Source organism: Corylus avellana, chromosome 5 (assembly GCF_965113065.1).
Source record: "Corylus avellana chromosome 5, dhCorAvel1.hap1.2, whole genome shotgun sequence".
Lineage (NCBI taxonomy): Eukaryota > Viridiplantae > Streptophyta > Magnoliopsida > Fagales > Betulaceae > Corylus > Corylus avellana.
In genome coordinates, this window is record NC_142494.1 from 30,082,927 (window position 1) to 30,110,761 (window position 27,835).

General features: G+C 36.4%; 2 protein-coding genes across 7 annotated transcripts; both read left to right on the forward strand.

The window, feature by feature from the left end:
• The first annotated feature begins 550 nt into the window (after positions 1–550).
• Positions 551–23,507, forward strand: EMB3012 (embryo defective 3012). 6 transcript variants are annotated; one of them, XR_015912113.1, is made up of 37 exons: positions 551–823; positions 1,203–1,468; positions 1,660–1,826; positions 1,917–2,133; positions 3,444–3,790; positions 4,890–5,069; positions 5,308–5,446; positions 5,538–5,686; positions 6,508–6,619; positions 6,704–7,299; positions 7,421–7,544; positions 7,650–7,927; positions 8,589–8,699; positions 9,106–9,168; positions 9,533–9,724; positions 10,733–10,792; positions 10,871–10,939; positions 11,204–11,356; positions 11,456–11,575; positions 11,884–12,003; positions 12,452–12,607; positions 12,676–12,738; positions 12,869–13,002; positions 14,482–14,893; positions 15,218–15,320; positions 15,416–15,528; positions 15,753–15,824; positions 17,077–17,152; positions 18,820–18,927; positions 19,074–19,215; positions 19,728–19,811; positions 19,904–20,120; positions 20,701–20,767; positions 21,805–21,896; positions 22,695–22,755; positions 22,892–23,297; positions 23,403–23,507. XR_015912113.1 is itself a non-coding variant. In XM_059593329.2 (36 exons), exons 1-36 carry the CDS (start codon positions 639–641, stop codon positions 23,245–23,247), a joined length of 5,904 nt encoding a protein of 1,967 aa, XP_059449312.2. In that variant the 5' UTR covers positions 551–638; the 3' UTR covers positions 23,248–23,503. The 6 variants fall into 6 exon arrangements, 5 of the variants coding, with proteins under 5 accessions (XP_059449312.2, XP_088372666.1, XP_088372669.1 ...); XM_059593329.2 differs by having other exon boundaries at positions 22,892–23,503; XM_088516540.1 differs by having other exon boundaries at positions 19,904–19,979; positions 22,892–23,503.
• A 1,242-nt stretch (positions 23,508–24,749) lies between these two features.
• LOC148586034 (RNA-binding (RRM/RBD/RNP motifs) family protein) lies at positions 24,750–27,533 on the forward strand. Its single transcript, XM_088516545.1, has 6 exons — positions 24,750–24,985; positions 25,295–25,335; positions 25,443–25,606; positions 25,714–25,813; positions 25,910–26,079; positions 26,778–27,533. Exons 1-6 carry the CDS (start codon positions 24,867–24,869, stop codon positions 27,306–27,308), a joined length of 1,125 nt encoding a protein of 374 aa, XP_088372671.1. The 5' UTR covers positions 24,750–24,866; the 3' UTR covers positions 27,309–27,533.
• The last annotated feature ends 302 nt before the right edge of the window (positions 27,534–27,835 follow it).

Consider the following 27,835-nt stretch of genomic DNA (forward strand, 5'->3'; position numbering starts at 1 on the left):
TATTCTTGTTTGTTGAAGAATCAGACACCCTCAATTGTGTTATTTTCAGCCAGCCAGACTCACCTGAGCCAAGCGTAAAATTCCGGCATCGGAAAAGTTTTATTTTATTGTTATTCAAGTAAAGTGCAATGTTATTTGATAGACGCTCCTTTTAACTCAAGGAGCAATGGAGTGGAAAAGAGAGATAGGTACAAGACCCGAGCGTAGCAACATCACAGAGAAAGAGAAAAAGAACAGGTGGGTGGAGTACGTGCGGTATAATTTCATAGTTTTTATAATTAAGAGTAATTTAACGTGACACGTATTTTAAATTACTTTCTTTAGAAAGTTACTTAAAAAGGTAAAAAAAATTATTTAACTCACGTGACGTGAGTCGGAGTAAAAATGAGTGAACATGTGAAGAGACTTTACCAAAAAGGCGCACCGAATCTGAGACAACTCTCCACCTCAGCACCAATCACGCGTCGCCGCGTCTCCCACTACGTCCCAGTTCCCCATCACCTTTTATTCCCTTTCTCAAATTTCCAAAACCCTAAACCCTTATAATTTATCAGTTCAAATTCAAAAGCTCTCTCAGTCTCAGCTACTCACTCAAGATTCACCTGCCACTACTACTATGCCAAGTTGTGGTGCGCTCAATGTGCTTGAGGATGTTGTACTTCGCTCTACCGCTAGCTCTTCTTCTTCTGCTACTAGTCTTGGACCCAACGACGTCGTACTCGCCGTCTGGTCCGCACATCGCCGATGTAAATATACTCTTGCCCCCCAAAATGACTCATCCTGTGGAGTACAGGCTTCAAGGAAGTGATGGTTGCTTCAAGTGGTAAGCACACACACTCTCTATGTATATGTGTGTGTGTGTTTTGATGCATTGAGCTTGTATTTGTTAAGCGTGGATCGTCTTGATAAACCTGGGAGCTCTGTTTGGCTGCCCAGAAAATTTAGGAAAAGAAAAGAGCTGTTTAAAATCATGATACGACCTAAGAAAAGAGGAACCTCCACTGACCTGAGCTGAATCCAAGTATTCTGGTTAGTTTAGCTTCATATGGAATTGATAGTGTTAAGGAAATGCGAAACGGTAGCTGAGAAATTGCTTTCTTCGTCTCTTTTGTTCTCTTTCAATGTGCGTTTTGTTTGATACTCAAATTGTTGAGGCATTTTACCTGATTTTTTTTTTTTTTTTGTTTGAAAAATATATATAGGTCCTGGGATCATCATGATATTCTATCGGTGCAACCCGAGTATAATTCAAGTAGTCACTGCTCGACAAGCGCGCGGCTGAGGTCGATTGCTCCTTACAGTGGTCGAAAGGAGACTGCAGTTTATGCTGCTGATGTGCACACTGGGACTGTAATTCGTTGCAAAGTTTTTATCGACAATTTCTCTAGGATTCAGATATTTCATAATTCTATCAAGCTTGACTTAGATGGGCTTGCTACCCTTCGTGTCCGCGCCTTTGATAGTGAAGGTACTTCCAGAAGTAATTATTGTATGTAGTACTTTGGTGTTTGATATATGTGGACAACACTTTTTTCTATCATTTTTAGCTGCTTTTGGAGGTTGAACAGCTTTTTCTGTCTAAATTTGGTTGCTTATTATTTCTTGAATATAATTTGGCCTGGTTCTAAAATTTAATTCAATTGTCATCCTCTTTTGCAGAAAATGATTTCTCGTCACTAGTGGGCTTACAGTTCATGTGGCACCTGATGCCTGAAACTGATGGATTGCCTCATCATCTTGCCCATGTTCCTTTGAAGGATTCTCCCCTAAGCGACTGCGGTGGATTGTGTGGCGACTTAGATATCCAAATAAAACTTGAAGATAGTGTATGTACGCTGCTAGTGAATGTGAATGAGCATTGGCGGTATGCTTTCTTATACTTCTATGTTTATAACCAACTATTTTATGTGATGCAGGGTGTATTTTCAGATTCATTTGTTGTAAAAGGAGTCGAAATCGGCCAGGAGATTGTTGCTGTGCATTTGCTTGAGCCGAGATTAAAGCACATGGCTGATAGGATTACTCTAACCGTAGCAGAAGCCATGTCTCTTGATCCTCCCTCACCTGTTTTTGTTCTCATTGGTGCTACTGTTCATTATACCCTAAAAGTTATCCGTGAGAATACTCCCCAAGGTTCCTTTTTCAAGACCCTTATAATAATTCTCTAAAGGCACATTTTATGTCTGTGTCAGTATGCCCTCAATTTTTTATGACTCTGCCTACCAGGATGATGGGCTGTATGAAATGAAACCTTTTCTTTTCATAATATTAGCTTTTGATTCTATGGAACTGTAGATGCTGGATACCAATATAGGGGTGCAATAGCAAGCATAATTTCTTTGTTGAAATTCCAAAAGTTACTTTCTGGAAAGCATCTAGTCCAGAAATAGGAAACTGTAAGTTTGTTGCAACAATTCCTCAAGGTCAACTAATTTTTTTTCCTCCTAGAGTTTCATGATGTGTTACATTTTAGGAATGATCAAAGTCTTTTCCCCGCCTTCTTTCTTCTCTCTGTTTTTTTTAGGAGGAGGGGTGGGGGGTTGATTTTGAGGTAGCATTATATAAAACACACACTGATTTTGAGGTAGTGTTATATAAAACACGCGTACACACACACACGTGATTTGGGTTGTAGTCTTCTGGTGGCTTCAGTGATTTTTTTAATTCCAGAAAAAAAGAGTCTCATATCTGAAATATGCAAAAATTATATGAATCTTGAGTCCTGATATCAAAAATAAAGTAGACTAGGGGAGGGAGACTAGCGGAGGGGCACACCCGAAGAACAAGTCTTTGAATCTTGATGTGATAAAATTTTGAACTCTGCATAGTACTAGCTAGAAGTGACTATTTAATTGGTTTGGCATGTTGTAAGATCTCTCTCTCCAGATGGATGATTGTTTTTGACCTTTGATTTCCAAGCATCTTAATAAGAACAGCCAAAACTCTTCTGGGAATTATCTTGTGTGGAGTTGTCACTGTAACAGTAGTCAGTAAACTAGTGTGAGCTTTGAGTCTTTTTACCTTGGTTTCACTGAAAGTTGGATATTCCCTTGATTGAAGACCTAGTTTCGAATCAGGTTTCTTCTACTTAAGTTTCTTTAGCTGAGACTCAATATTCAATAGTTTTGGCATTATGCAGGCATAGAGGTTTTCAGGGATTGTTGTTGGATATTGGTTTAGTTTAGAGCTACTTTCAACTATGCGTCTTTTACTTTCTATCTATATATATATATATATATATATATTGTGTGTGTGTTAAAAACACTGCATATTTAATTTCATTTGTCATTATGCTACCTAGCTTTATGTTTTTAGTTGTGTTGCATTGATTCTTTAATGTTGTATTGGTATTTGCCTCTTAAGTAAATGCATGGAATGACTACATAGTGCTTCATTCGCAGCACATTTTCAATGGACTTACCATCTTTTTCCTGGAATTTCAGTGGTGGCTTTACCATCTCCACATCATCGATGGTCTGTTTCAAACTCTTCGGTTGCTCAAGTGGACTCTATGATGGGATTAACAAATGCACTGGGTTTAGGGGTAACAACTGTTGTGGTTGAAGATACAAGGGTTGCTGGACACATACAAGTTTCATCACTTAACGTTGTCGTACCAGATACTTTACGTTTATACATAGCTCCGTTTTCTGCTTCTGGTGATCCTCTTGAAGGAGCAGAAGTAATTCCACCTGTGGCACGTTGGTATGTTGTTTCTGGCCGTCAATATCTCATACAAATGAAGGTTTTCTCACGAGGACCTGGTGCACAAGAAATCTACATTACAAAGGTAAGTGATGCCTCTTCTAGTTTCACTTTTTAATATTATGTATGAAAAAAAGTTAGCTTGGTAGGATTTTCCTTTTACAATGCCTATGTTAATTGGCCTTCCAAATTTTACATGATACTAGAAAAGTAATATGGTTTTATCTGGTATATATCTATGTAATATACCTTTTTTTGTTTTTGATAAGTAAAAGTCATTGTATTAAAAGCATATCTATGTAATATACCTATCAAAGAAATAATTTATTAGGGGTTTGCTGAAGCCATTGGATTGATTATCAAGTCCAGTTAGTTTGTTCGTGGGTCCCCATAAAAATGACATAGTTATGCAGAATTAAGATGTTCTAAATTTCAATTTTGAACCATGTTGGTGTATGGCAAAAGGTTAAGCGTTCTCCTCTTTGTAATCTAGAAGAACTAAAGAGATAGTAGTCCAAAATGTTTGTTTTCTGGCAGGTATTTTCCCCTTTATATAGTTTCATTTGGATAACTGCATCTGAAAGGTATAGATTAGACTCTAGGTTTATTTAGAACCCTAAAATATTTCAGAACCCTAATGGTCCTCCTTTCCTCTTTCGAAAGCCTCAACCTTTTGTTTCTGGGCAGTCCCGCTCGAACAGATTGTGACTGCCGTGTGACCGAGGCTCTCTGGTTTTCAGCTCAGTTGAATGGAACCTTGTCATGACCGGGACATATATTTTATTATTCTTAATACTCTATTATTATTTGCATCCTTTCATTTTTTCCTGGTGTTACAAATTCCAAAATCCTTCATGTTTTGTTTATATTGTGTTCTTTATATTCTCGATCTTTATTTATTCTAAAATTTCTTTTGTCTTTGCATTTGCACAATGTATATAGTTTTTTTTTTTAAAGACTTTGTCAGTTTTATGTGTCAAAATGTTGTAATTGCATTTTCTTCTCTCTTGTTCGATTTGCTTTATTTCACTATTCGTTTTTGCATTTTTCTTTGCTCCTATCCGTGGATAATATGTGGGTTACCGTTTGTCTTTTTCGACTCATTAAAATGCATTCACTTTACTCTGTTGCATCAATTAGTTCATTATTTTCTTCCCCTCAGAAATTCCTTCCATGCATTGCAGAGTGACGATGTTAAGTTGTACGATAACCAGTCTGAGTACTGGAGAACTTTCATGGTGTCAGATGATATTGCAGTCAAACATGGCTGGGGCAATTCTAGAATCTTGAAAGCAACTTCACAGGGACTAGGAAAATTGACGGCTTCTTTGGCATATCATAGCGGGTACCAAGAAAGAAAAGAGGTGCTACCTTGTATTAGTTTATTATTTTGTACTTTTATTTTAAGCTTCTTTTTTATTTTCTGAATATCTCTTTTTATTTTTTTTCCCTTTATCATACCTCTGTTGTCTGTTGTCTTAATTTCCTCCTCTTCTTCTTTTTTTGCTCCTTTTGAATTGTGGATGGGGTGCCTGGTTCTTGTTGAGGAAGTAATCTTTAAATAACATTTTATTTGTCTTTGCTGATTATATTCCCTTTCAGGTTCTCAAGGTTTTGCAGGAGGTCATGGTTTGTGATCAAGTAAAGTTTAGTTTGGATCAAAGAAGTGGTATAGCACAAAGCATTCTCCTTCCCTGGGCCCCTGCTGTTTATCAGGAGGTGGAGCTAAGGGTTACAGGAGGTTGGTAGTTTTCTACCTGCTGAGTTTCTGTAAAGTGCTTAATTTAATGCTGACATTGTTGATCAGCTCTGATTTCTATGAGATTGTGTAGGTTGTGCAAAGGCATCTAGTGACTATAAATGGTTTTCCTCAGACGCAGCTACTGTATCGGTATCTGCTTCAGGGGTTGTCCAGGCCAAGAAGCCTGGTTCAGCTACTGTTAAAGTGCAATCTGTTTTTGATGCATTGAATTATGATGAGGTAATGTTTAGGGTGCACGATCTTACTCTCCACTCTATTTTCATAAGGGGGAGGAGATCACATATGAGCTAGAGCTATTGGCACAGGAGAATGTTTTTTTGGGTGTCAAGAAAATTCCTTATTTGCTCTACAGATGCTTATTCTTTTTTTTTTTTTTCCTAAATAATTATTTATTTATATTTATAAGGATTTATGTGTTAGTAGGCCAAACATTGACGAATTATTGCCTCTCTGCATCTGTGACTTGAGATCCGTAATTTTGCATGTCCATTAGAATCTATCAATTCCTACTAATTATCTTTCTGACATTGGATGAGTTTCCACCATCTTCCATGAAGTATTTGTGATAACTTGACAAGAAAGCATTTACAAGCCATGAGACTGTCACTTTGAAAAATACATTTTTCTCTTTTTCTTTTTTCCTGTTGAGCAGAAATCCATGCGGCATTATTATGCCATTATCTAGGTGACTTGTACCCCCCCAAGAAAAGAAGAAAATGAAATTTGTGAAGATGTTAGTGAGGTCATTCTGCAGGTAATTAATGGGGTGTTTTCTCATGAGGAGTGTTGTAAGAGTTCACTTACATTTGTGCTTGCTGTGTCCAAAAATGCTGAGAAAATCTTATAAGCTGGTGCACTAAAACAAGGGACATGCCTTAAACGCTAGTGTTCCTTTACACCTTTTGTTGTTTGTGCACAAAGTTTAATATGTTGGTTTTTCTAGATGTATGTAATCTCTGCGTGGCTCTTATCTCTTTTACTCCCTTCCACCCTTTTGTTAACACTTTCTTGTATTCATAATGCTAAATAATTATTGATAGGTGGTGATTGAAGTTTCCATCCCCTCATCTATGGTTATGCTTCATAGCTTCCCTGTAGAGACTGTTGTGGGATCACATCTTGAAGCTGCAGTGACAATGAAAGCATCCAGTGGTAATGCCATATACTGGAACTATCTGAACTTGCCTTCTTTTATGGCTGGTTAACTCTTTTTTAAAGTTGATTTGTCAACTGCAGGCTCCTATTTCTATAGATGTGATGCTTTTAGATCCTTTATTAAGTGGAAAGCTGGACGCGAGTCTTTCATTATCGTCAATGCTACAGAGGAGAAACCTGTCTTAGGCATGCTGGAAAATGTTGGGCAAATTGCATCTTTAAGTGGTCCTCCATGCTCTTGGACCTATGTATATGCTTCTGGTCCTGGTCGAGCTATGTTGTCTGCCACTCTGTTGAAAGATTATCACCACGTTGATAACTCTTTACATGGGTCTATTGTCTTAAAAGCATCTTCATGTATTGCCGCCTACCCACCACTTATCGCTTGTCAGGCTAGGGATGGAAGCCAATTTGGTGGTTATTGGTTTGATTTGGCTCAAGCAGAAGCTGATAATCTATTGGAAAATTTGGATAAGTTATATCTTGTTCCTGGAACACATTTAGATATCATGCTTCTTGGTGGACCTGAACAGTGGGACAAAGGTGTTGACTTCATTGAAAATGTGGAAAGTTTGGATGAAGGGCACAATCACATTCAAAATGGAGTTCTTGTGCATCAAATATCTGGCAAGAACACAAGTGTGTACAGCGTTGTATGTGAAAAGCCGGGAAACTATGTAAGCTTCTGCATTCTCTCCTTGCGCTATGATTAATATGGCTCTCTCTCCCCCTCTCTCTAAATCTCAAAGTCATGATGTATTGTCTTTTCTTTTTTGTTTTTGTTTTAAAATGACACAGAAACTTGTTTTCAAACGTGGTAATTTGGTTGGGGATGACCATCCTCTGCCGGCAATAGCAGAAGTTTTGTCGTTACTTTCGTGTAGCTATCCTTCTTCAATTGCACTAATAGCTGATGAACCTGGTACAAATTATTTCCTTTATATCAAAATTGCTTGCACCGACTTTACTTTAATATTCCATAAAATTAACTCTTTATGCTTCTGGGTGAATTGATGCCAATGTTAAGTAAACAAACGCGGTGTTATAAGGACTGCAATTCAAGCTGACCGCAATTCCGAGCAAATTCGAGTCACCCCTATTACTGTGGCAAATGGACGCATTGTTCGAATTGCTGCAGTTGGCATAAGTAACTCTGGAGAAGCTTTTGCAAATTCATCTTCTCTTTGTTTGAGGTGGGAACTAAGCAGTTGTAATGGGCTAGCTCACTGGGATGACACTTTTGATTCAGATAGGTCTAAATGCAGCTGGGAGAGGTTTTTGGTCTTGCAAAATGAACCAGGACTGGTACTTCCTAAACTTTAATGGTTCATCTTCATATTGTCATATCATGTTATTATGCCTTTTAGCTGTTCATTTAGATTTTTTGGTTTATGTTTGGACTCTAGTGGATTATTAGGACAAGGTTGCATCCACATGTCTGGTTTTTTAGGTTCCATGGATAAAGCATTTGCTTTCTTATTTCAATTTCTGAAACGTTGTCAGTAGCGCACAGCATGCCAGATTTTCTGTGATCTTAGAATTATAGTACTTATAATATGGAACGCTCTATATCTATGCTCTGAAAATGAAGGCTTTTAAAGGCAAATCTTTTGCTTTATGAGACGATGATGGCACAGTAGTACAGTTATCACAGCTATTTGACATTTTTTGTGTTGAAGGATGCAGGTCACAGAATTAGGAATTCTTCCAAGTCCATGATTGCTCTTCCAGTACTAATTATCTGATTATTTAATTTCTGCTATCATTTTATTAGATTAGTTATGTTATTTGTAGATACTTGGATCTAAGTTGTGATCTACTATGTCTAGATAGCCTTTTGACATCTAGACTATAGTTTTTAGTTGTGCTTCAAGTTAGCAAAATACAATTTTTATATTTTCCATGTTATGATGAGTAAATTGTAATGTTGATTCTAAGCTGAGATGTTAAATGCTTTGCTTTTCAGTGCATAGTTCGTGCTACCGTTATTGGTTTCCTTGATGGTGTGACTGATCATTATTCTGCTCAACTGCTAGAAAGTTCAGAGAATGTTCTTACAGATGCGATACGATTACAGGTGTGAAGTTTGTAATTTTTTTTTCTTTTCTCAAGGAGAAGCTTATGTATTTTATTTTCCCTGCATGAATTAATTGGGTAAAGGCAGGGCTATTTTGCGGGTTTAGGGTTTCTTTTGTGGGTGTCTTGGTGTTTCTCCTTTTTTGGTTTTGGTTTTTTTTTTTTTTTCTTTTTTTTTTTTTGGGTGTTCCTTGTGTATGTTTCTTGTGTACTTAGGAGCGCCTCACGCTTTTTTAATGATATTTGCTTGATTTCCTATCAATAAAAAATTTCTTAAGATTCATGTTGAAGTTTGTTGTCCTTGTTTTTTATTCTTTTAATTGTGTATTCTAGTAGGCATGCTGTTCTAATTGTTACTTTTTCTTCCAAGGTTTGGTTCTTACCTTCAGATTTGTTCTAATATGCAGCTTGTTTCTACTATTAGTATCAAACCGGAATTCAACTTGTTATTTTTCAATCCTGACGCTAAGGTAGACTCTAATCCTAATGTTCTTAGTTACTATTTTAGCCTGATTTCAAATAAAAATGCATTATTTGTGTTGTGAAGTTTGCATGAAAATATTAGAGAGAAAGAGGAGGCACGGTACTTCATACTTAACCTCTCTCACCACATTATATATATATATATATATATATTGTAAATTCAATACATGAACCAAAATACCACCGTAACAAACCCTTGTCACTAACACATTCAACCCAATTTGGTGATCAGACTTTCCTCTCCAATGCTGTCATGTATTTGGCAAAACATGGTGGTGTCAGAAAATATAATCCTTATATATCAAGTGCTATATATAACTGTTAAACAATGCAATTATTTCCTTATTTCAGTTAAATTTGTCAATTATTGGCGGAAGCTGTTTCTTGGAGTTTTCTGTGAATGATCCTCGGGTAGTAGAAATTGTTCCACTCCCACCGGGCTTAAAATGCTTACAATTGATGCTGTCTCCAAAAGAGTTGGGTAATGCACTTGTTACAGTTCATGATATTGGGCTTTCTCCTCCAATTTCAGCTTCTGCTGTGGTAATTCTTTTCTTCCCTCTGTGCTTTCTGCACAATTTGTTTTCTGATAGAAACTGCTCAGTCGGTTTTATTTTTTTATTTTTTTTATTTTTTTATTTTTTATATATATATTATTTTAAGAGCGTAGCTTTCTAAGCGGAGCTGAACTTACCTCTTCCACCTGAACCAACTCCTCAGTCTTTTTTGTACTGTTGATGAAAGATTTTCTTATTGTGATAGAACTATATAATTTTATACTTATCTTTATCCCATTGAAATCATTTGTTTTATGTAGAAATCTTTTTGGAGAGTTTGTTCGAGTAGAACTTATGGTGGATAGAGATATTCGCAACCTGATTCACAGAGGCATTATTAAACCTGAGGTCCATTAAAATTATCAGTGATTATTAAAAATATCCTCTCCTATTTCCCAGAATTTCTCACCAATTGAACGATACAAATAAATCAAGTTGCCAAACCATCTTGTCATCGATTTGTTTTACTTTCGCTGTTGTCATCCATGTGGTCATGGATAGTAAATTGGAGCATAACCGGCACTGCCATGGCTAAGACAAGGCCAGAAAGGCCTTCACTTTCAGTGGTTGCCATAGCGCCCATGTTAAGACAACATTGATCAATGATATTGAGGTCATCTTTGGGAAATAAATGAAACTATCCAATCAGCTAATTGGTCTGATCCAAGCACAGATACAACTGCATGATCTGAAGTTTGTCATGACTTTCCCGGAAAAAGTGGGAATTTAATTTTGCAATGTTTCTCATTTTGGGTACACTTAGAATCTTGACCTTGGGTTGTCTCTGTAACATATAATCTTGAGCAATCTTGAAATTATTTAGTGTTGTCTGATTTCTAAAGTTGTGAGCTGTTTTTTTTTTTTTTTTTGTTCTTTTCTTTTCTTACTGTTTTTCTGTTATTGTTTATACTGGTTATGACAGCCTTCATCGTCCATGTTCAAACTCCTGATTCACTTGTGTGTGGTTTCTCATAGATGTATACATGTTTTACAGGTTCAAGTTGCAGATATAGACTGGATTAAGATTACGTCACAAGAGGAGATAAGCCTTATGGTTAGTCTTTCCTGGTGATGTATTTTTCTTATAAGCTGATCTGCTGGCATTGATTACAAGCTATCTTGATATTTTCAGGAAGGAAGCTCTCAAACTATCAACATAATGGCTGGGATTAATGACGGAAGTACTTTTGACTCTTCTCAGGTTTGAATGTCTTTTTTTTTTAACTCTCTTTTCAGGGGAGCTATGTACTTCAATTTTCCTTTTACTCCAAATGCTTTTAAACTGAATTTAGTGGGACACTTCAACTAGAAGTTGCAGTGATTTGCTTGTGGAAAATAGAGCGTTTTATAGATATTCTTGGCCTTGATCCTTTCTGTTCTCGAAAAGGTTTTGTTTGTGTGTGAGTCATGGTTTTTCTCATCTATTCTAGATAATAACCTCAGTGATTGGGAACTTGTGATGCAGTATGCTTACATGAATATTCATGTACATATTGAGGATCATATAATTGAGCTCATAGACATTGATGACACGTCAAGTCCTCGTGATGGATATGTGAATGTGAAAGCGCCAAATTTTAAAATTATGGGTACACATCTTGGGATTACAACTCTTTATGTAAGTTCACTGTTTATCCATATGAATTAGCACTCATTGTCAGATTTCTCTGTCCAGAATTTGTGGCTATGTGAGTTTAAATATAATACTTGATAACAGGTCAGTGCTTCACAGCAATTTGGACATGAAATTTTGAGTCAACCAATAAAGATAGAAGTTTATGCACCACCAACAATTCACCCTCCAGATATTTTTCTGGCACCAGGTGCATCGTATGTGGTATGTACTGGAAATATTACCATTTGCTTGCTTATTGCTGATGCTTATTAAATGTAAGCTTTTGTTGGAAATGCTAAGATAAATAGAAATTCATTGGTTGCTGATGTGGATGCTTAGATTTCATTCTGCCTTCTCCATTGACTTTGGAGGTCCTTTATTAGCCTACACCTTCTACGCACATGCAGACACTATTATGCGTATTTTCTATGTATTTGTGTGTGCATGCGTGAGCATTGTTGCTGAGCATTGTTGCTGTTTTTTTTTTTTTTTTTTTTTGGTTTGAGGACATTCTATTTTTATATGCTTAGCTTACTGTTGACGGAGGTCCAACCATCGGTGTATATGTCGAGTACGCTAGTATGGATGATGGGATTGCAACAATTCAGAAGTCTTCGGGACGATTGTCTGCAAATTCACCTGGCAATATTGTAAGATATGATGCCCTGTCAATACTTACTGTCAAGTATTTTGTTTAGCTATTTTTTTGCATGGATTACCTAACACTAGATTTTAAAGTTTCTTTTAGCGATGGGACATTTGATTGTCTTAAAGAAACAGATTCTATAATTTGCAGTCAGCTGCATATCCAAGGCGTGGATCTGGTTTCTCATAAATGGATTAATGTTTTTGGGTTATTATGAGGCCAGATGTTAATATTTTGCGAATTATACTAGAAGTAAACAGGTTCATCCTTATAAAAGAGGGTCTAAGGAGGGGTGGTTCTGTTCCTCCTTAAACCTATTCACCATTGGCTTTATCTGGTCAAGACTGGAAGATGCTGCCTGTACAACTTTATTATTTTTTTCTTTTTCCTTAGTATATCTTATTTATTATCTTATTTTTCCTCTAATCCATTATATTTCTTGCTATAATCAGACTGTTCTTGCCACATTTTTTGGCAAAGGAGATACCGTGATTTGTCAAGCATATGGCAGTGTTAAAGTAGGAATTCCTTCTGTGATGATTTTGAATGTACAAAGTGAACAGCTTGGTGTTGGCCGTGATATGCCAATATACCCTGTGTGTCCTGAGGTAAGAATTGCAAACCAACAATAATTGACCTTTCTCTTACAAGAATACTGATTGACTTCTGTTATCAGGGGGATTTATTTTCTTTTTATGAGCTCTGCAAAAATTATCAGTGGACTGTAGAAGATGAAAAGGTTGGATAAGTTCTGTATTTAACTACTACTTGCTAATTTGTCCTCTTGTCATTTACCTCTGTGTTTATTAGGGATATGTATTCATTGTTTGGGAGGAATGACTATTTTCTTTTCTTCATTACCTGTTTAGGTGTTGAGTTTCCACGTGTTAGAGCATTTATATGGTGAGAAGTATGAATCTCCAATAGCTAGTTCAAAAGAAGTTCAATTCACTAGTTATTTGGATGAGAAAGAGCTTGGTTTTGTCACGGTTTTGCATGGAAGGTAAACTAAAGTTACTACAACAATGGATTTTATAAAATCCATGTTATGCGTCATAATTTATGCTGAAAATGTTTGCATTGAACTAACAAAGCAATTGTTCTTGAACCGTGAATTAACATATTTCATCTTGTTAGAATATTAAATAGCATATTTCTCTTTTTGTTTTTTTAGATGTTCACTTGTATACTTACTATGTACTAGGGTTGTGCCCGCTTTTTGTTATGCACAACATTACTTATAAAAAAAAGGAATATTAAGTAAAACGATTAAATTTACCATTTTCTATCAGCGTAAGCTTTTAAGATAATTGGTAACTTAACATAGTATCAAAGTAGTGATCCTGAGTTAGAACACTGACTTTATAATTTATCTTCCATGTCAACTCAATATTTCATATGTTGAGCCTCACTTGTTATGAGAGAATTTAAGCTCACGCATGAGGGGGAGTATTAGTTTTAAATTAAATGATTAAATTCATTATTTCCCATCAACTTAAACTTTTGGGACAATTGGTGATTTATGACATCGTATGGATGATTGCATTTGGTTAATTTCTCATGCACCCTTGTTTTTGGTAAATATATCCTTTGTCATCTTAACTATCTGAAGTCATATGAAAGTGTTTTGGGTTCACCAATAACTGGCCCAAAACTTATGCCCTTTGCTCATTTGTACAATGTGTATTAACCACTGTTTCTACACTAAGAAGTTGCCTTTTCCTTTGAGGAAACTGTTCCTACACTAAGAAGAGTGCTTTCAGGAAGTATGTTAGCTAGGTGACTTCTCTTGTATACTTCATGTGTACATGCGGGCGCCTTACGCTTTTAATGATATTTCGATTACTTAAAAAAAAAAAAAAGCTTCCATCATAATTTTCCTCTCCATATATGTCTGTTTAATCATTTTTCTTTGGAAAAATGTTGTAGCCAAACTACTTGGTATGCCTTTGGATTATGGAAGATTCAGTTTCCAGCTGGTTGCTGGCACCGGCAGTATGGTAGTGATGTCTTCAGCTGTCTGATTGTGATCTGTACCCACCAGCTGGTTACTTTGCAATCTAGGACTTATGAAAAGAATTGCTAGATCTAGGAAAATTTGGGGCTGTAATTTTCGTGTGTTAACAACAGGGCTGAGAGATTTATAGAGCTGTGCTGTTTTGGCAGAAGTTTGAACCCAAAAGAGGTTCCTCAGCCTGTCTTTTCATGACTAGATTTAGGCACTTGCTTGTAATACTTATTTTCAGTTGGCACTCTCCAGTAAATATTACTTATGAAGATTATGTAATTTGACGTTTTTATACCTTCATCTTAGCTGATTGTTTGTGCTTCTAATACCTTCATCTTAACCTCTTGTGGGGTGTGGCTACATCTGCTTTCTGTCTATTCTAATCAACAAATCTTAATTAGCTAAGGTCTATTCTAATCAACAAATCTTAATTAGCTAAGGTTTTTCTAATATGCCACTATTACTCCATTCCAGATCTGCAGGCAGGACAAACGTCAATCTCACATTCTCATGCGATTTTATATCTCCCGGTTCTAATTCAGGGTCAAGGTTATATATTGCATCTGTGTCATTATTGGTGGTGCCTGATCTCCCTCTTGCTCTTGGAGTTCCCATAACCTGGGTTCTTCCTCCCCATTATACTACAACAAATCTATTGCCTTCATCTTCAGAATCATATGGCCAATGGGATAGTCAGAGTTGGAAGGGAACTATTGTATATTCTTTATTAAGATACAGTGGTGAAAAGGAGGCTCTGCAGAAAGATTCAATTTCCATTCATGGGGCTAGGATAAAGACAACAGACAGCAACAATCTTGCATGCATTCAGGCAAAAGATCGCACAACAGGAAGAATTGAGATAGCATCTTGTGTCCGGGTTGCTGAGGTAATTTATGGAGGGCTGATTATTGGTGCCTGATCTAGGCAAGCTATATTACTTCAAATATGTTTCTCCATATCTATATTGTTGATACCTATTTTGCATGGGCACCTGTGCTATCATTTCTTAAGGTGGTACATGCATGTAGAGTTCATACTATATGTTGAAAATGTAGTGACTCTGTAGCTTTTGGCAATTAAGTATGATGTCATGGGTTGCGTCTTGTACCTTTCCTTCATCTTATTCTCATTGGTATTTGAGTATACATTCTTGACAACTTTGTTTATAATTTTAGATCTCAATAGCCTAATGTCTCTGCATTTTGACCAGGTGGCTCAAATAAGGATAACAAATAAGGAGTTCCCTTTTCATGTAATCAATCTTGCAGTTGGTGCTGATCTTAGACTTGCAATAAGCTATTATGATGCTCTAGGTAGTAAAGTTTCAGTAATATTAAATGTTAATTGGTAATTATATGTTTTGGATTTAAGTCCTCATCAGTCTGCTTGCGATTTTGCTATCGACCAGGAAATCCTTTTTATGAAGCATATCATGCAATTCTCGTTTATGCTGAAACAAACTATCAAGATGTTGTTTCCATAAACCATACACGTTATGAAGACGGAAATATTCATCTAAAGGTATGTGCTATTAAATAAACCTTTTGAGTTTCAATAGTCCAAGCTTCAGGGGGATTGCATTGGACCTTTTACAATTTTGTTTTCTTTATCACTGATTATCATGTAAAATCGTTCATTTGGCAAATCACATCTGGATGAACAAACGACAATACTTATTTCTGTAATTGAATTTATTCCTGGCCATATCATTTAAATGTAACTCAAGGTCCAAATATTTGTTGAAGGCAATACGGCATGGTAGAGCTCTCGTGCGAGTATCAATCAGTGGTTCACCGCTGAAGTCAGACTATGTGCTCGTACGTACTATCCTTTTCTTCAAAATCCCATGAATGTCTGTGCTAAAGAAGCTATTAATTGCTATCCATCTGTAAATCGTACATTTCTCTTGCCTAATGCTTAAAAGCTAAGCTCTGCAGAAAAACTTCATAAAGGGCTTGGATTTTTTTTTTTTAATCTACTGGTATTAATACTGTGGAAAGGGGTTGATTCTTTCATGCCAAAACACTCAAGCATGCTTACCTTTATGATTCAAAGTTATTTTACATCTTAAATGGAATATTGCCGACTCTTATTTCGAATTTTCTCTTTCCACTTTTTTTTTTTTTTTTTTTTCCTGTTATTTTTACTATAAAAAGATATCTCTGTTTTTTTGATAAGTAATAATGCATTAAAGAGCGCAGAGGGGCGCGACCCAAGTACACAGGGAGAAAAGAGATCTCTGTTTTTATTCAATCATTGCTGAATATATGACCCGTGTATAGTTGGTTTGAGACTATAACTAGATGGGTCACACCATGGGCTGTAAATGAAATCAGCTAACAGCTAGCACTTGGCTTGGCTTAGCAGGTTTATTAGATACTGAATCAAGTTTGAGTTTTGTTTTTATGCTTGTTTGTTGGAGAAGCGAAGCTTTAGGGCTAATAATTTACTTCAGCTCAATGGGGTTGATTAACATGGATTGGGAAAATAAAAACGTAATTCTACTTAGCAAGCTATTGATTTATGTTTTTGCTCATACACCTTTTCCAGTATACTTGGAAAGAAATTTTTTAGTTGCTTTTATTAATGAAGTTCTTAAGATGACCTTCTAAAATAATTTTTTTGGTCATTGACCCTCCACTCACTTATATATATAGTTAACCACGGTTAAATGCACCAAGCATAACTTGAGCTGGAATCGAGCTTATTACCGAAATATTAAGATCAATCTGGACCTGAGCTTTGCTGATCACTCGTGAGCCAAGTTAATGAGCTTGACTCGAGTTTGTGTGAGAGCTTGAACACTTATTTTATCAAGCTGATCTTGAACAGCCTGGGGCTCAGCTCGTTTGCAGCCTTGCCACACCTTATTGGTTTCTAGTCAATCCTCATAGCAACTCCCTAAGACTAATGTCTGAAATAAGCCTTATGTACTAACCAAATATTGTTCTCATCACAACATGGAAAAGTAAGCCCAATATGCATTTTACTTTCTTATTTTCTTCTTTGGTTCTCATTTTTGTTTTTCACCAACCCTATTCAGAGTTTAAGATCAGTTAATTTCTTCAGATTTCAGTTGGTGCTCATATACATCCTCAAACCCCAGTCCTGCACAAAGGAGCTTATCTTAACTTCAGCATAGAAGGTGGGTCTAGGGTGAACATACTTCTGTTTCATATTGTTCACAACTAATTTATAGTTATTGTATCTTCTTGTGAGATCTGTTGTCAAGTTACTAATAATATGCAATTTCAGTGTCTGCAGTAGTGTCTATATCTTTTTGCTATTTATAACTATTGGCTTCTTGTTTTTTTTTTTTGATAAGTAAAAGTCATTGTATAAAAAGCGCAAGGGGCGCAACCCATGTACACAGGAAGTATACAATAGAGCCCACTACACGAGCTTTAAACTGAAAAGGACGCACATAAATCTATAAATTCCGTAAGCGTTGAAGCTTGCGAAGAAGACCCCAATATCCTCCAAGAGAAGAGAGTTTGTAGCACCCTTTGCTTCAATGCTGTATTGCCCATTTCATGATCCTCAAAGCTCCGCGCATTCCTTTCTCTCCATAAGGACCACATTACACACAAAGGAGCCATCCTCCAAATGTGCACGGCTGATCGCTTTCCCCTTTGCCCTCTCCAACTTTCCAAACATTCCTTCAAACTCCTCGGCATCACCCACGTTATACCAAATAGCTGGAGTATCATATTCCATACCTCTACAGCAACTTCACAATGCACTAAAAGGTGATCAATAGATTCGCCACTCTTCTTGCACATACAACACCATTCTGTCACAATGATGTTCTTTTTTCGTAGGTTGTCCAATGTTAAGATTTTTCCCATAACCGCCGTCCAAACGAAAAAAGCCACCCTCGGAGGAGCTTTACTCTTCCAAATAAGCTTCCACGGACCATCCACCGGGGCTGGATTTAACTTCACCTTATAGAAAGACTTCACCTCAAAAATTTTCCTCTTCGAGGGAAACCAACAAATGTTATCTACCAACTATTGGCTTCTTGTTATAACGTGAAAGTGTTATAGCATTCTTCTTCAAGCACTTCATAACTGTAAATGATAATATTATTACTTTAAACATCATTTACTCTAAACTATTAATGCTTGGAATATGGGACCTTTGGGTTCATGTTCAAGAACCTTATCTAATTATCTTAGCATCGTTCAGTCCACTCCAGGCAGCTTGGAATATGGGACTTTTGGGCTCATATGGGAACCTTCTGAAACCCCTGGGACTATTGCACAAAACCATGTATAAGCACATGCACACAAAAGAAACCAGAAAGCAGTTGTAAAATAAACATAAACAGTTCTTAACTCCTTAAATTCCTTTTGAAATCTGCCTGACTTTTCTCTACATATTTTCATCACATACTGTTACGCATTAGAGATGTTATCTAATGCTCTCTCGAATGGATATATTTAGGTTATATGGATATAGATTCATTGTATGAAAATATATATGTGCCAAATGCATTTGCTACTCTAGGGGTGGACTGTGGAGTACTTGCGTCCTAGGGTGGCAATACTGCATGAAATGAATGCAGATTCTTAGCACAGCTTTCTTTATGAAATATAATGGATATTCTAGTATTTTCTTATATCATTGTGTTTCTCATGTATTGAAGACAAAATAATCATATAATTCTCTTCTGAAATCCGTTTCCAAATAGCCATGGAGATACTTTGAGCAGAAAAGTAACCTTTCCTTCTAATCTTTCATTCTGTTTTTTTTTTTCTAGCAGTTAATGTTACATTGTTTAGTTTAATGTTACCACATTTAACATGGTAGGTTTAAATGATCAAGTTTCTGGCCGGTGGTTCACTGCTAATGCAAGTATTATATCCGTGGACACATTGTCTGGAATAGCTGAAGCAGTTGGGGAAGGTTCAACCCAAGGTAATGAATAAAACCCTTTTAACTTTGTCAAAGCTGCTGGTCCCAACTAATTTAATGTGAGATATCTTCTCTCTATGCGTCTATGAGTTCCTTTGAATATATGATGATAGCCTTTTTCACAGTGGGAACTTGTTACCTGTGAACAGTTATTTTCAAGGGTTCGAGTTTGGAACTGCGAACTACGGGTACAGTGCTGACAGGTATTATTATTTCTGTGGGTGCTCCAAAAGAGATGCTGACAAATGTTCCTTTCCCCACAAAAGGATATAACTTCTCTGTGAAGTTCAGGTTTGTAAACTCTTGATTTCAGTTAAATATTCTATACGTTGAGCGTCACTAATTAAGAAAGAGTTTGAGCCCACATGAGATGGAGTGAGAATAAAAATTAAATGATTAGGTTAACCATTTCCTATTAGCTTAAGCTTTTGGGACAAGTGGTGTTATAACAATTTCCACAGTGCTTTCTTGAGAATCAACATTAGTGTGTGCATGAGCTAGCAGACTCATTCATGGCGTGAAATAATTTAACAACTTTATATCAATGGTGTTTGTTCAATACTCAATTTATTTTTTTATTTTCTGATTATTGACATTCGAATTTGGAGATGCTTTGAAAAATATATCTATTATCTTGATGCTTATGGCTCCATCACCTTTCACTTTGTCATCAATAATGTTGTGTACTTTATAATGTTCTAAAGCTGTGGTTTTCATTTTTGCTAGCTTTCTTTTGGAAATGGGTGCATATAAATGATGGTGCTTTGTTAATGTCTTTGCTTGTTTCTCTTTTACTTCAATAGTAATGCATATGACAAGAAATTTGGAGCGATTGGAAACAGAAAGGAAGTCCCATACGACTGTATTGTGGACCCTCCTTTTGTTGGGTATGTTTCATATTCTTTTGTCTTTTCTGGCTGCAAATCTACTGAATAATATTTTCATCAGTTAATATTCGTTTCTATTTTTGGGCTTGAAGCTATGCAAAGCCATGGACAGATCTTGACACTGGTTGCTCATATTGCCTCTTTTTCCCTTACTCGCCAGAGCATTTGGTACACTCTATACCCATGTCAAAAGACATGAGACCAGATATATCTGTGTCCATAAATGCTTCCTTGAGAGAAGCTAATTATGTCTCTGGATCTGCATCTGCTCTTTTTATTGGAGGTTTTTCGGTATTAGAGATGGGCAAGGTAATGATATAGTCATTTCTAGCAGCTTACATCTAGTTTTCTTTGAGAAGAAAAAAAACTGAGACTGGAACCCTAATTCAGCATCCATCACTTTAGATGACTGTTGCCCTACCCCTAATTGCTTCATGACTATATAACTTCTAGCCATTTTCCCCCTTTTTTTTTTCTTTCTCAAATGAATAAAAAGAATGATATAAAAATACTATTATGTTCTTCCCATTAAAGAATTAAAAACAGAAAGGAAAAAAAAAAAAAAAAAGATGGGGGTGATAGAGAGGATGGCCGCCAGACACTCCGGTTTGATTTTTTTAAAAAAATATTAATTTTATTTATTTATTTTGTAATGAGAAGGGAATTGTAGTGTTTTTAAGTCAATTTTGTTATTTAATTGAGGAAAAAATAGCTAGAGGTGTTAGATTTAAAATCTTTGTGAGCTCATATATTAAATTGGCCAAATTAAAAACTTAGGTCTAAAATGCAAAATACGAAAAAAGACATGGGGGTTCTGGAATATTATCCCTAATGTTAAATCAGCTCAATTTTAATAGTGTATGATATTGCGAATTTCTTAATGTTTCAGAATTTGATGCAGTTGAATCTGACACCAGACTCTAACAAGACAATCATAACCATCTTGGGGAATACAGGTACAATGGTAGACATTTTTCCCTGTGTGTGTGTGTGTTAACCATGGTCTTCATAACATGGCGTGATCCCTCTCTCTACCCATTAAACCCATCCCTGCTAATGGAGTTGGGGTTTCATTCTCTCCTTCTTCAATCAAACACTGTTGATTTTTGAACTTGCAACTTTCGGTTTTGAAACTCATCACAACTGATCAGCTGAGTTATCGCTTGTATTCCCTTTTGTGCACCATTCACATTATTTGTTCAAGAAATTTAATCTACTCCTCTACTGGGTTAGATTTTAGGGAACTTTCCTTGCTTTCCATCTTTACTGTTTTAGACCAATTCACGTCACTGTAAATGCTGTGTATCATTTGTTCCTGATGACATGTTTGCATCATACATTTTTTTGATATGGATGCTTGCATCAAACATATCTATTTGCACCACACATTATTTGTTCAACGTATCGGATATATATGTTTATGTATTTCATAATTATTTATTATTAAGAGTAATGCTAGAAAGAAGACTGTTGTCCTTTTTTGTCCCTCCAAAAGTAATGTGACTTTTAAACTTACCATTTAATTCAATAGTGATCTATTCCAAATTTAATGGTAATTTTAAAAATCACATCACCTGTAGAGAGACAAGAGGGAGACAAAAATCTTCCTTCTAGAATTAATCTATTCTTAATGACATGTTTGCATCATACATATCTATCTCTATCTGTACCATTCACGATATTTGTTCAACAAATCTCATGTACATTTATATGAATTTCAACAACCCTATAAAATGGAAGTCATTAATATTTGTGTTTTTTTCAATGACTGGTATATGGTAATGGTATTGTTAAGCTTTGACAGAACACCTTTGGGTTTGGGTTCTTGTAGTTCTTCCATCAACCCCACCAACCCCCACACCCCCCCCCCCCCCCCCCCCTAAAAAAAAAAAAAAAAAACAAAGAAAACCTTTGCTAACTGTATAAGTGCATCACTTGCTAAAAAAAAAAAATTGAAGCACTGACTTCATTGGTTGTTATTGTCTCATTTTAGATATTGAAATCCACTGGCACAAGCATGATCTGATGATGATCAGCCCCATCTATAGAGAAGAATCTGGGATCGGTGGACGTGCACAGTATGAGGTGAGCATTAGCTTAATTTACTGTGATTACTTATGATGCAAGTTAATTTGAAAATTATTTACTGATTGTTAAGAGTATTAATTAAACTATTAAATTCATCATTTCTTAGTAATTTAAAGTTTTTGGACAACTGACGATTTAACTTGGTATTAGAACATAGGTTCTAAATTCGAACCCTAACTCTACAATTTACTCCCTATTTTAGTTAAATATTATAAGTGTTAGGTCTCATTTGTTGAAGAGGAATTTGAGCCCCACACGTGAGAAGGAATATTAAAATATTTGTTAAATAATTAAATTTACAATTTCCTACCAACTTTAATTTTGGGAACAACATATGATTGAAGGCATTTGAATGTTTGATGTCTTGTAGAAATAAAATGGTTCCATGTGCTCTTCGTAATACTTGAAGGTAGAATCCATCATTTGGAATGGAGTCTTGCAAAGCAAAAATCCATTTTTGTTGTGAGAGAAAATAAAAAGGACTGTTAAAACTTGAAATAGATACAGTGGTATAATTATAAAAATGGAATGTTTGATATCTGAAATAGATATCAAAATGGAATGATTAAACTTGAAATAGATATCAACCTCAGGAACACTATTTGTAGTATAATTATATGCAGAAATGCAGATGATATCATTTTCCAAAATCCTAACATTCCTCTTGATTTGCAGCCGACTACTAGCTAAGCAAATAATAATAATTAGTGCACTGGGTTCATTTCTAAAGCTGTTTAAAACACGACAGATGATTTTGTACTCTAGACTGATCATCTCTCTTCTCCATGTCTTCAGATCAAAGTGCTAAGAGACAAGAGATTCGCAGATAAAATCATCATTACTCTCCCAGCCAATGGTGAGCCTTCTTAGTCCTTGATCCTAATACAACTTCACTCCTTTCAGCAATCCAGAAAGTTCATCTCTGAGAGATACAGATAGAGGGTGTATTTCTTATAGGATCAAATTTTCATCGTTATTATTCTATTTTACAGGTCAGAGAGTGTATATAGATGTTGACTACGAGCCTACCCAAAAAGCAGCTTCAGGAACTACAATAAATAAAACCCTTTGGGTAAGCGTAGTTGGCTGCTTGGCGCTGTTGGTGTTGACCGTGGCCATCTTTATATGTTTCTTGGACAGGCCCAACAGACATCAGCCATCCACTGCTCTTCCTACTCCAAGTACCCCGGCACCTGTGACCCCCGATCGTAGAGGCTCTGCTGTTCTGAACGAACAGTCTCCTCGAACACCTAAGCCTTTCGTCGACTATGTGAGAAGAACAATAGATGAAACTCCAAACTATAGGCAAGAGGGAAGGAGGAGGTTTAATCTACAGAACACATTATAGCTTTATGGCCTGCAAGGGTCAGATGTAGATGGGAGCCCTCGGAGGATCAGGTAAATTCATGTAGTAACCTGGCGTTTTGCCTAACAAAAGTTTTGTTGTATTATACAACTAGTTAGGAATCCAATGATCTGCTTTTTTTTTTTTTTTCATGAAAGCAATGGACTTGGATTCTCAGATCATGCTAGAAGCTGATGCTGTATTAGTCAAAACCCATCGTTGGTGATTGATTCATTATAAGAAACGTATTATTTCCAACTTTTCCTTCTTCCTCTTATAGCCCACTGAATATCTTCTCATCGTCTCTTTAAAAAAAAACTCACTGGGTAAACGGAAGGCACTTCACTCCCAAATCTCTGCCTTTTTTTTTTAGTTGTTTTTTTTTCTTCTTCTTAAGGTGCGTATGCGTATGGCTATGTTTGTTTTGGTGAAAAATATTTTGTCGGAAAACATTTTTTTTTAAAAAGTGGCTATTTATGAAAAATCGCCAAATATTTTATATATTTTCATATATTGTGAAACGGTAAGGAAGAGAGACAATGTAGAGGAGCTGGTATGAAATAGAAGACTTTCATGAGTGAAATTGAGATTTAGGTTAATATTGCTTGCAATTTGGGCAACAATTATGAGAAGGCTTTTATAGGGCCAATTTTCCTGGGCAAATGTTCGGGCAACTCAAACCTAAACCTACTCTAGTATGTAAGCCCAATAAAGGGTCTTATAACAATTGTTGCTCGCTCCAGGGTATGAGTGGTGAAAAATGGTTAATGCAACTAAAAACATTTTGAGGTCTCCTAGTTTTTACATTGTGCAAAACACTCAAAATAGAGAATGCTTTTTAGACGGTATTTTATGCCAAAAGGAACTACAAAGCGCCAAGAACTGGATAAAGTTTTTTTTTTTTTTTTTTTGGTAAATTGGGTTAAAATAATTTTTTCTAACTTAATTTATTAAACAACATGTCTAAATATATGTAATTCTACATGTATTTTTATTTAATTGAGCAATTGAGATTGAATAATGATATTTTTTACGTTCATTTTACATCAGTTGATGAGGCGCATTTTAAGTTGTTTTTCTTTTATGCTTTTAAAGTGATTGACATAGAAAAGTCCGTATAAAATGTGATAAATGAATGTGAAAAATATCATTTATTTCTTAATCTTTAAATGTATTTTGAACACATATCAATTTAATAGAGTCGGAGAAGTACTTCGTCCAATGGGTTTTTGCTTTGTGAAAACCCTATGCCTTTCCCTATTCATAAATTATTGTTAGTTGATCACATTACCAAAATAATTTTTTTTATAAATGTTTTACGTCTATAAATAGGCAATACGGGCCTAACTCCAAATCTCAAACTCTTTCATTTATGATATGGGCTTTTCGTGCCAGCCGGCCCATCATGAAGAAAGACAGAGGAGCCGCTTCAATGGTCCCCATGACCATAATAACCACTCCTGTCCAGCCAATCACAACGCCCAAATGCCTTAAAAGGGATTTTAGGGCTTTTTGCACTAAAAACAACATCTAGGGCTCAACATTTTTTCCTCATCTTCCTCTCCATCTTCTCTCTGTACTCACCACTCAACGCTGTTTGACTACCGTCGAGTTCGGAGCCCATGGACGCGCAAGCCAACGAAGCTGTCTTCGACGGAGAAGCTAACGACGTTAAGTCCTCCGACCTTAGAGAAGAGGAGGACAAGTCTCATCCTCACACCGGCGACGGTGCCAGCGCTGGGTAACTCTCTCTCTCTCTCTCTCTCTCTCTCTCTCTCTCTCTCTTTATTTATTTTCTTTATAAATTTCTTTCTAGCTCTGTTTGGTTGCTAAGAAATTGCAAGAAAAAGAAACAAATTAGTCAAATCTTGGAAAACTCAGTAACTGTCTTTACTGCTTCATTTATTTGATTTCCCATTACTTATTAGGAATAATGAAATGGAAGTATAAGAAAGGAAATGATTTTTCAATATTGCTAAAAGTTGTAGAGGATTTGTGTGTTTGATTTGTTTGTGATTTTTGTCGGATTTGCGGCTTAAATTTTTTGCAGAAAAATCTTTATAGGGGGTTTAGCGCGAGAGACAACGGATGGTTAGTTCTTTACAGTGTGCTGATTCTTTGGTATTTGTTAATTTTAGTGGGACATGTATTGGTTTTAATCGCTTTTGCGCTTGTGATTGGAATAATCTCCTATGCAGCACAATTCGTCAAACATTTCGGTAAATACGGTGATATTATCGATTCCGTGATAATGAAGGACCGGAAGACCGGGCAGCCCCGTGGATTCGGGTTTGTGACTTATGCAGATCCCTCTGTGGTTGATCAAGTCATTGAGGACACTCATATTATTAATGGGAAACAAGTAGGGTTTGGTGTTCAATAGCAGATATTAAGCTAGGCTATAAGTTTTCTCTTTGTAGAATTCAGTTGTTGACATGGTCTATTGTTGTTTTGGGACCCCATGTATAGGTGGAAATTAAGCGGACTATTCCAAAGGGATCTATGGGCTCTAGGGATTTCAAGACAAAGAAGATTTTTGTGGGGGGAATTCCTACAACGGTGAATGAAGGTGGATTTTTCTTTGGTTTTATTATAACTGTATGTTGCATCAATAAGGTTTGTTATTAGTTGTAAAGGGGGCTATGTGTTTGTTGCAAATGGGCAGACGAGTTTCGGGACTTCTTTTCACAATTTGGAGAGGTGAGGGAACACCAGATCATGAGGGACCATTCCACAAGTCGTTCACGTGGCTTTGGATTTATTACCTTTGACACAGAGCAAGCAGTTGATGATCTCTTGGCCAAGGGTAACAGACTGGAGCTGGCAGGAGCTCAGGTGAGCTTAGTGCCCACTGGAATGGACACTTTTAATTTCCTTCTTTAAATTTTTTTTAAAGATAATTTCCCTATTTCTATGAATGTCCTCCATATAACTACTAGCTAGGGAATACACCAATTATTGTTTAGTAGATTATTAATTCTTTCAAGTACAAGCTTTTGCCTATAAAGGCCTCAGATAGAGCTTGCTGAGAACTTATGAACTTTTTCAGAAAACATAAACAGATGTACATGTTGTCCACTAGAAGGCAATACTGAAACTAACATCTAAACAGAGATATTTTAAATTGTTAGTTGTGTGCCAAATCTGATCGGTTTCTCAGAAGTACTTGATTTATTAATCATTTTGTTGTCAAGGTATCATGTTTTATCCATTCAGTTGCACAATTTTTTTTCTGGGTACATTGTGCTTGGGGTGGAGTTCCATAGAGTTCTATATGCATGATTTTGATTTGACACCAACAATGTTGTGTTTGTAGGCTTTCTGTTTGTTTCTTGATGTGATTGATACTGTTAATGACAATTGACAGTATTTCCATAGAAATTGGCACTAGTGGTGGCTTACTTTAGTGACCACTTGTAGAATCAGAAATTGTTCTCATAAATCCACTATGGTTGCACTTTTCTTCTTACTAAAAACACAACCTTAATCAGTTACGAAGTACTGTGATTTAGGTCCATGTATCTTTCTTGTAGGTGGAGATCAAGAAGGCAGAGCCAAAGAAGCCAAACCCACCACCTGCCCCGTCCAAGCGTTATAATGGTTCTAGGCCCTCATTTGGTGGTGGGTTCAGAGATGGCTATGGTGGATTTGGAGAAGGTAGTTTCAGTAGTAGTGGTGGTGGTGGTGGTGGTTATAGGTCAAGTGCACCCTATGGCGGCAGGAACAGTGCTTACGGTGGTAGTGAATTTGGTGGTTATGGAGGATATGGTGTTGGTGGTGGTGGTGGTGGTATGGGGGCCTACAGGGACGAGTCCTACCTAGGCTACTCAGGTAGGTATGGAGGAGGCTTTAGCAGAGGTTATGAGCTTGGAGGTGGTTATGGTGGACCTGGTGAGAGTTATGGGGCATATGGTAGTGGTGGAAGTGCTGGTGGTGGTTATGGGAGTGGCTATGATGCCAGTCTTGGTAGCGGCGGCTATGGAGGGGGTAGTGGTTCCTTCTATGGGAGTAGAGGGGGGTATGGTGGTGCCGGAAGTGGTCGATATCATCCTTATGCAAGGTAGAAGTTAGAAGGTCGTTCAAGGAGAAATTTTTAGGGTTGTAAGTGTACGAGCAATTAATGCGAAGTTGTCCCAGTTTGTAGCATTGAGTTTTTCAAGTTTGTTGGCCTATGTTTTTAGATTCTTTGTTTTATGAACGAGGTGCTTCGTTCCTTTCTTATTTTCTTCATTTGAATGTTTACCCTTCTGTACAAGGAGTAAAAGATATAAAAGATCGGATTCAACTTAGTGGTTTGATCTCTGCAAATTTTTAAAGATTATAACTGCTTAGTATATATTATGAGGGACATGGAAAGGCATACCAAGCACTTGATAGACCTCAGAAGAATGTCTCATGTCAGGCTTGGGATGTAATATTCTTAAACTAGACCAACAAGTTGATACTTAAAAACTCCTCTCTGTATTTCTGTTCCCGAAATGCATAAAATATCGAAATTGATTGTGTTTTATATGTAAAATTTACAGAAAGGAGTTGTATATATTGTCATGATAATTTAATATGAGTAATGATATATACTAGACTCCAAATA

Coding starts and splice junctions, on each gene's coding strand:
- EMB3012 (XM_059593329.2), top strand. CDS start 639: ATGTGCTTGAGGATGTTGTACTTCGCTCTACCGCTAGCTCTTCTTCTT. Junction 7,300..7,420: donor GTGAAAAGCCGGGAAACTAT/GTAAGCTTCTGC, acceptor AAAATGACACAG/AAACTTGTTTTCAAACGTGG. Junction 12,608..12,675: donor TATACCCTGTGTGTCCTGAG/GTAAGAATTGCA, acceptor TTCTGTTATCAG/GGGGATTTATTTTCTTTTTA.
- LOC148586034 (XM_088516545.1), top strand. CDS start 24,867: ATGGACGCGCAAGCCAACGAAGCTGTCTTCGACGGAGAAGCTAACGAC. Junction 24,986..25,294: donor GGCGACGGTGCCAGCGCTGG/GTAACTCTCTCT, acceptor AATTTTTTGCAG/AAAAATCTTTATAGGGGGTT. Junction 25,336..25,442: donor AGCGCGAGAGACAACGGATG/GTTAGTTCTTTA, acceptor TCTCCTATGCAG/CACAATTCGTCAAACATTTC.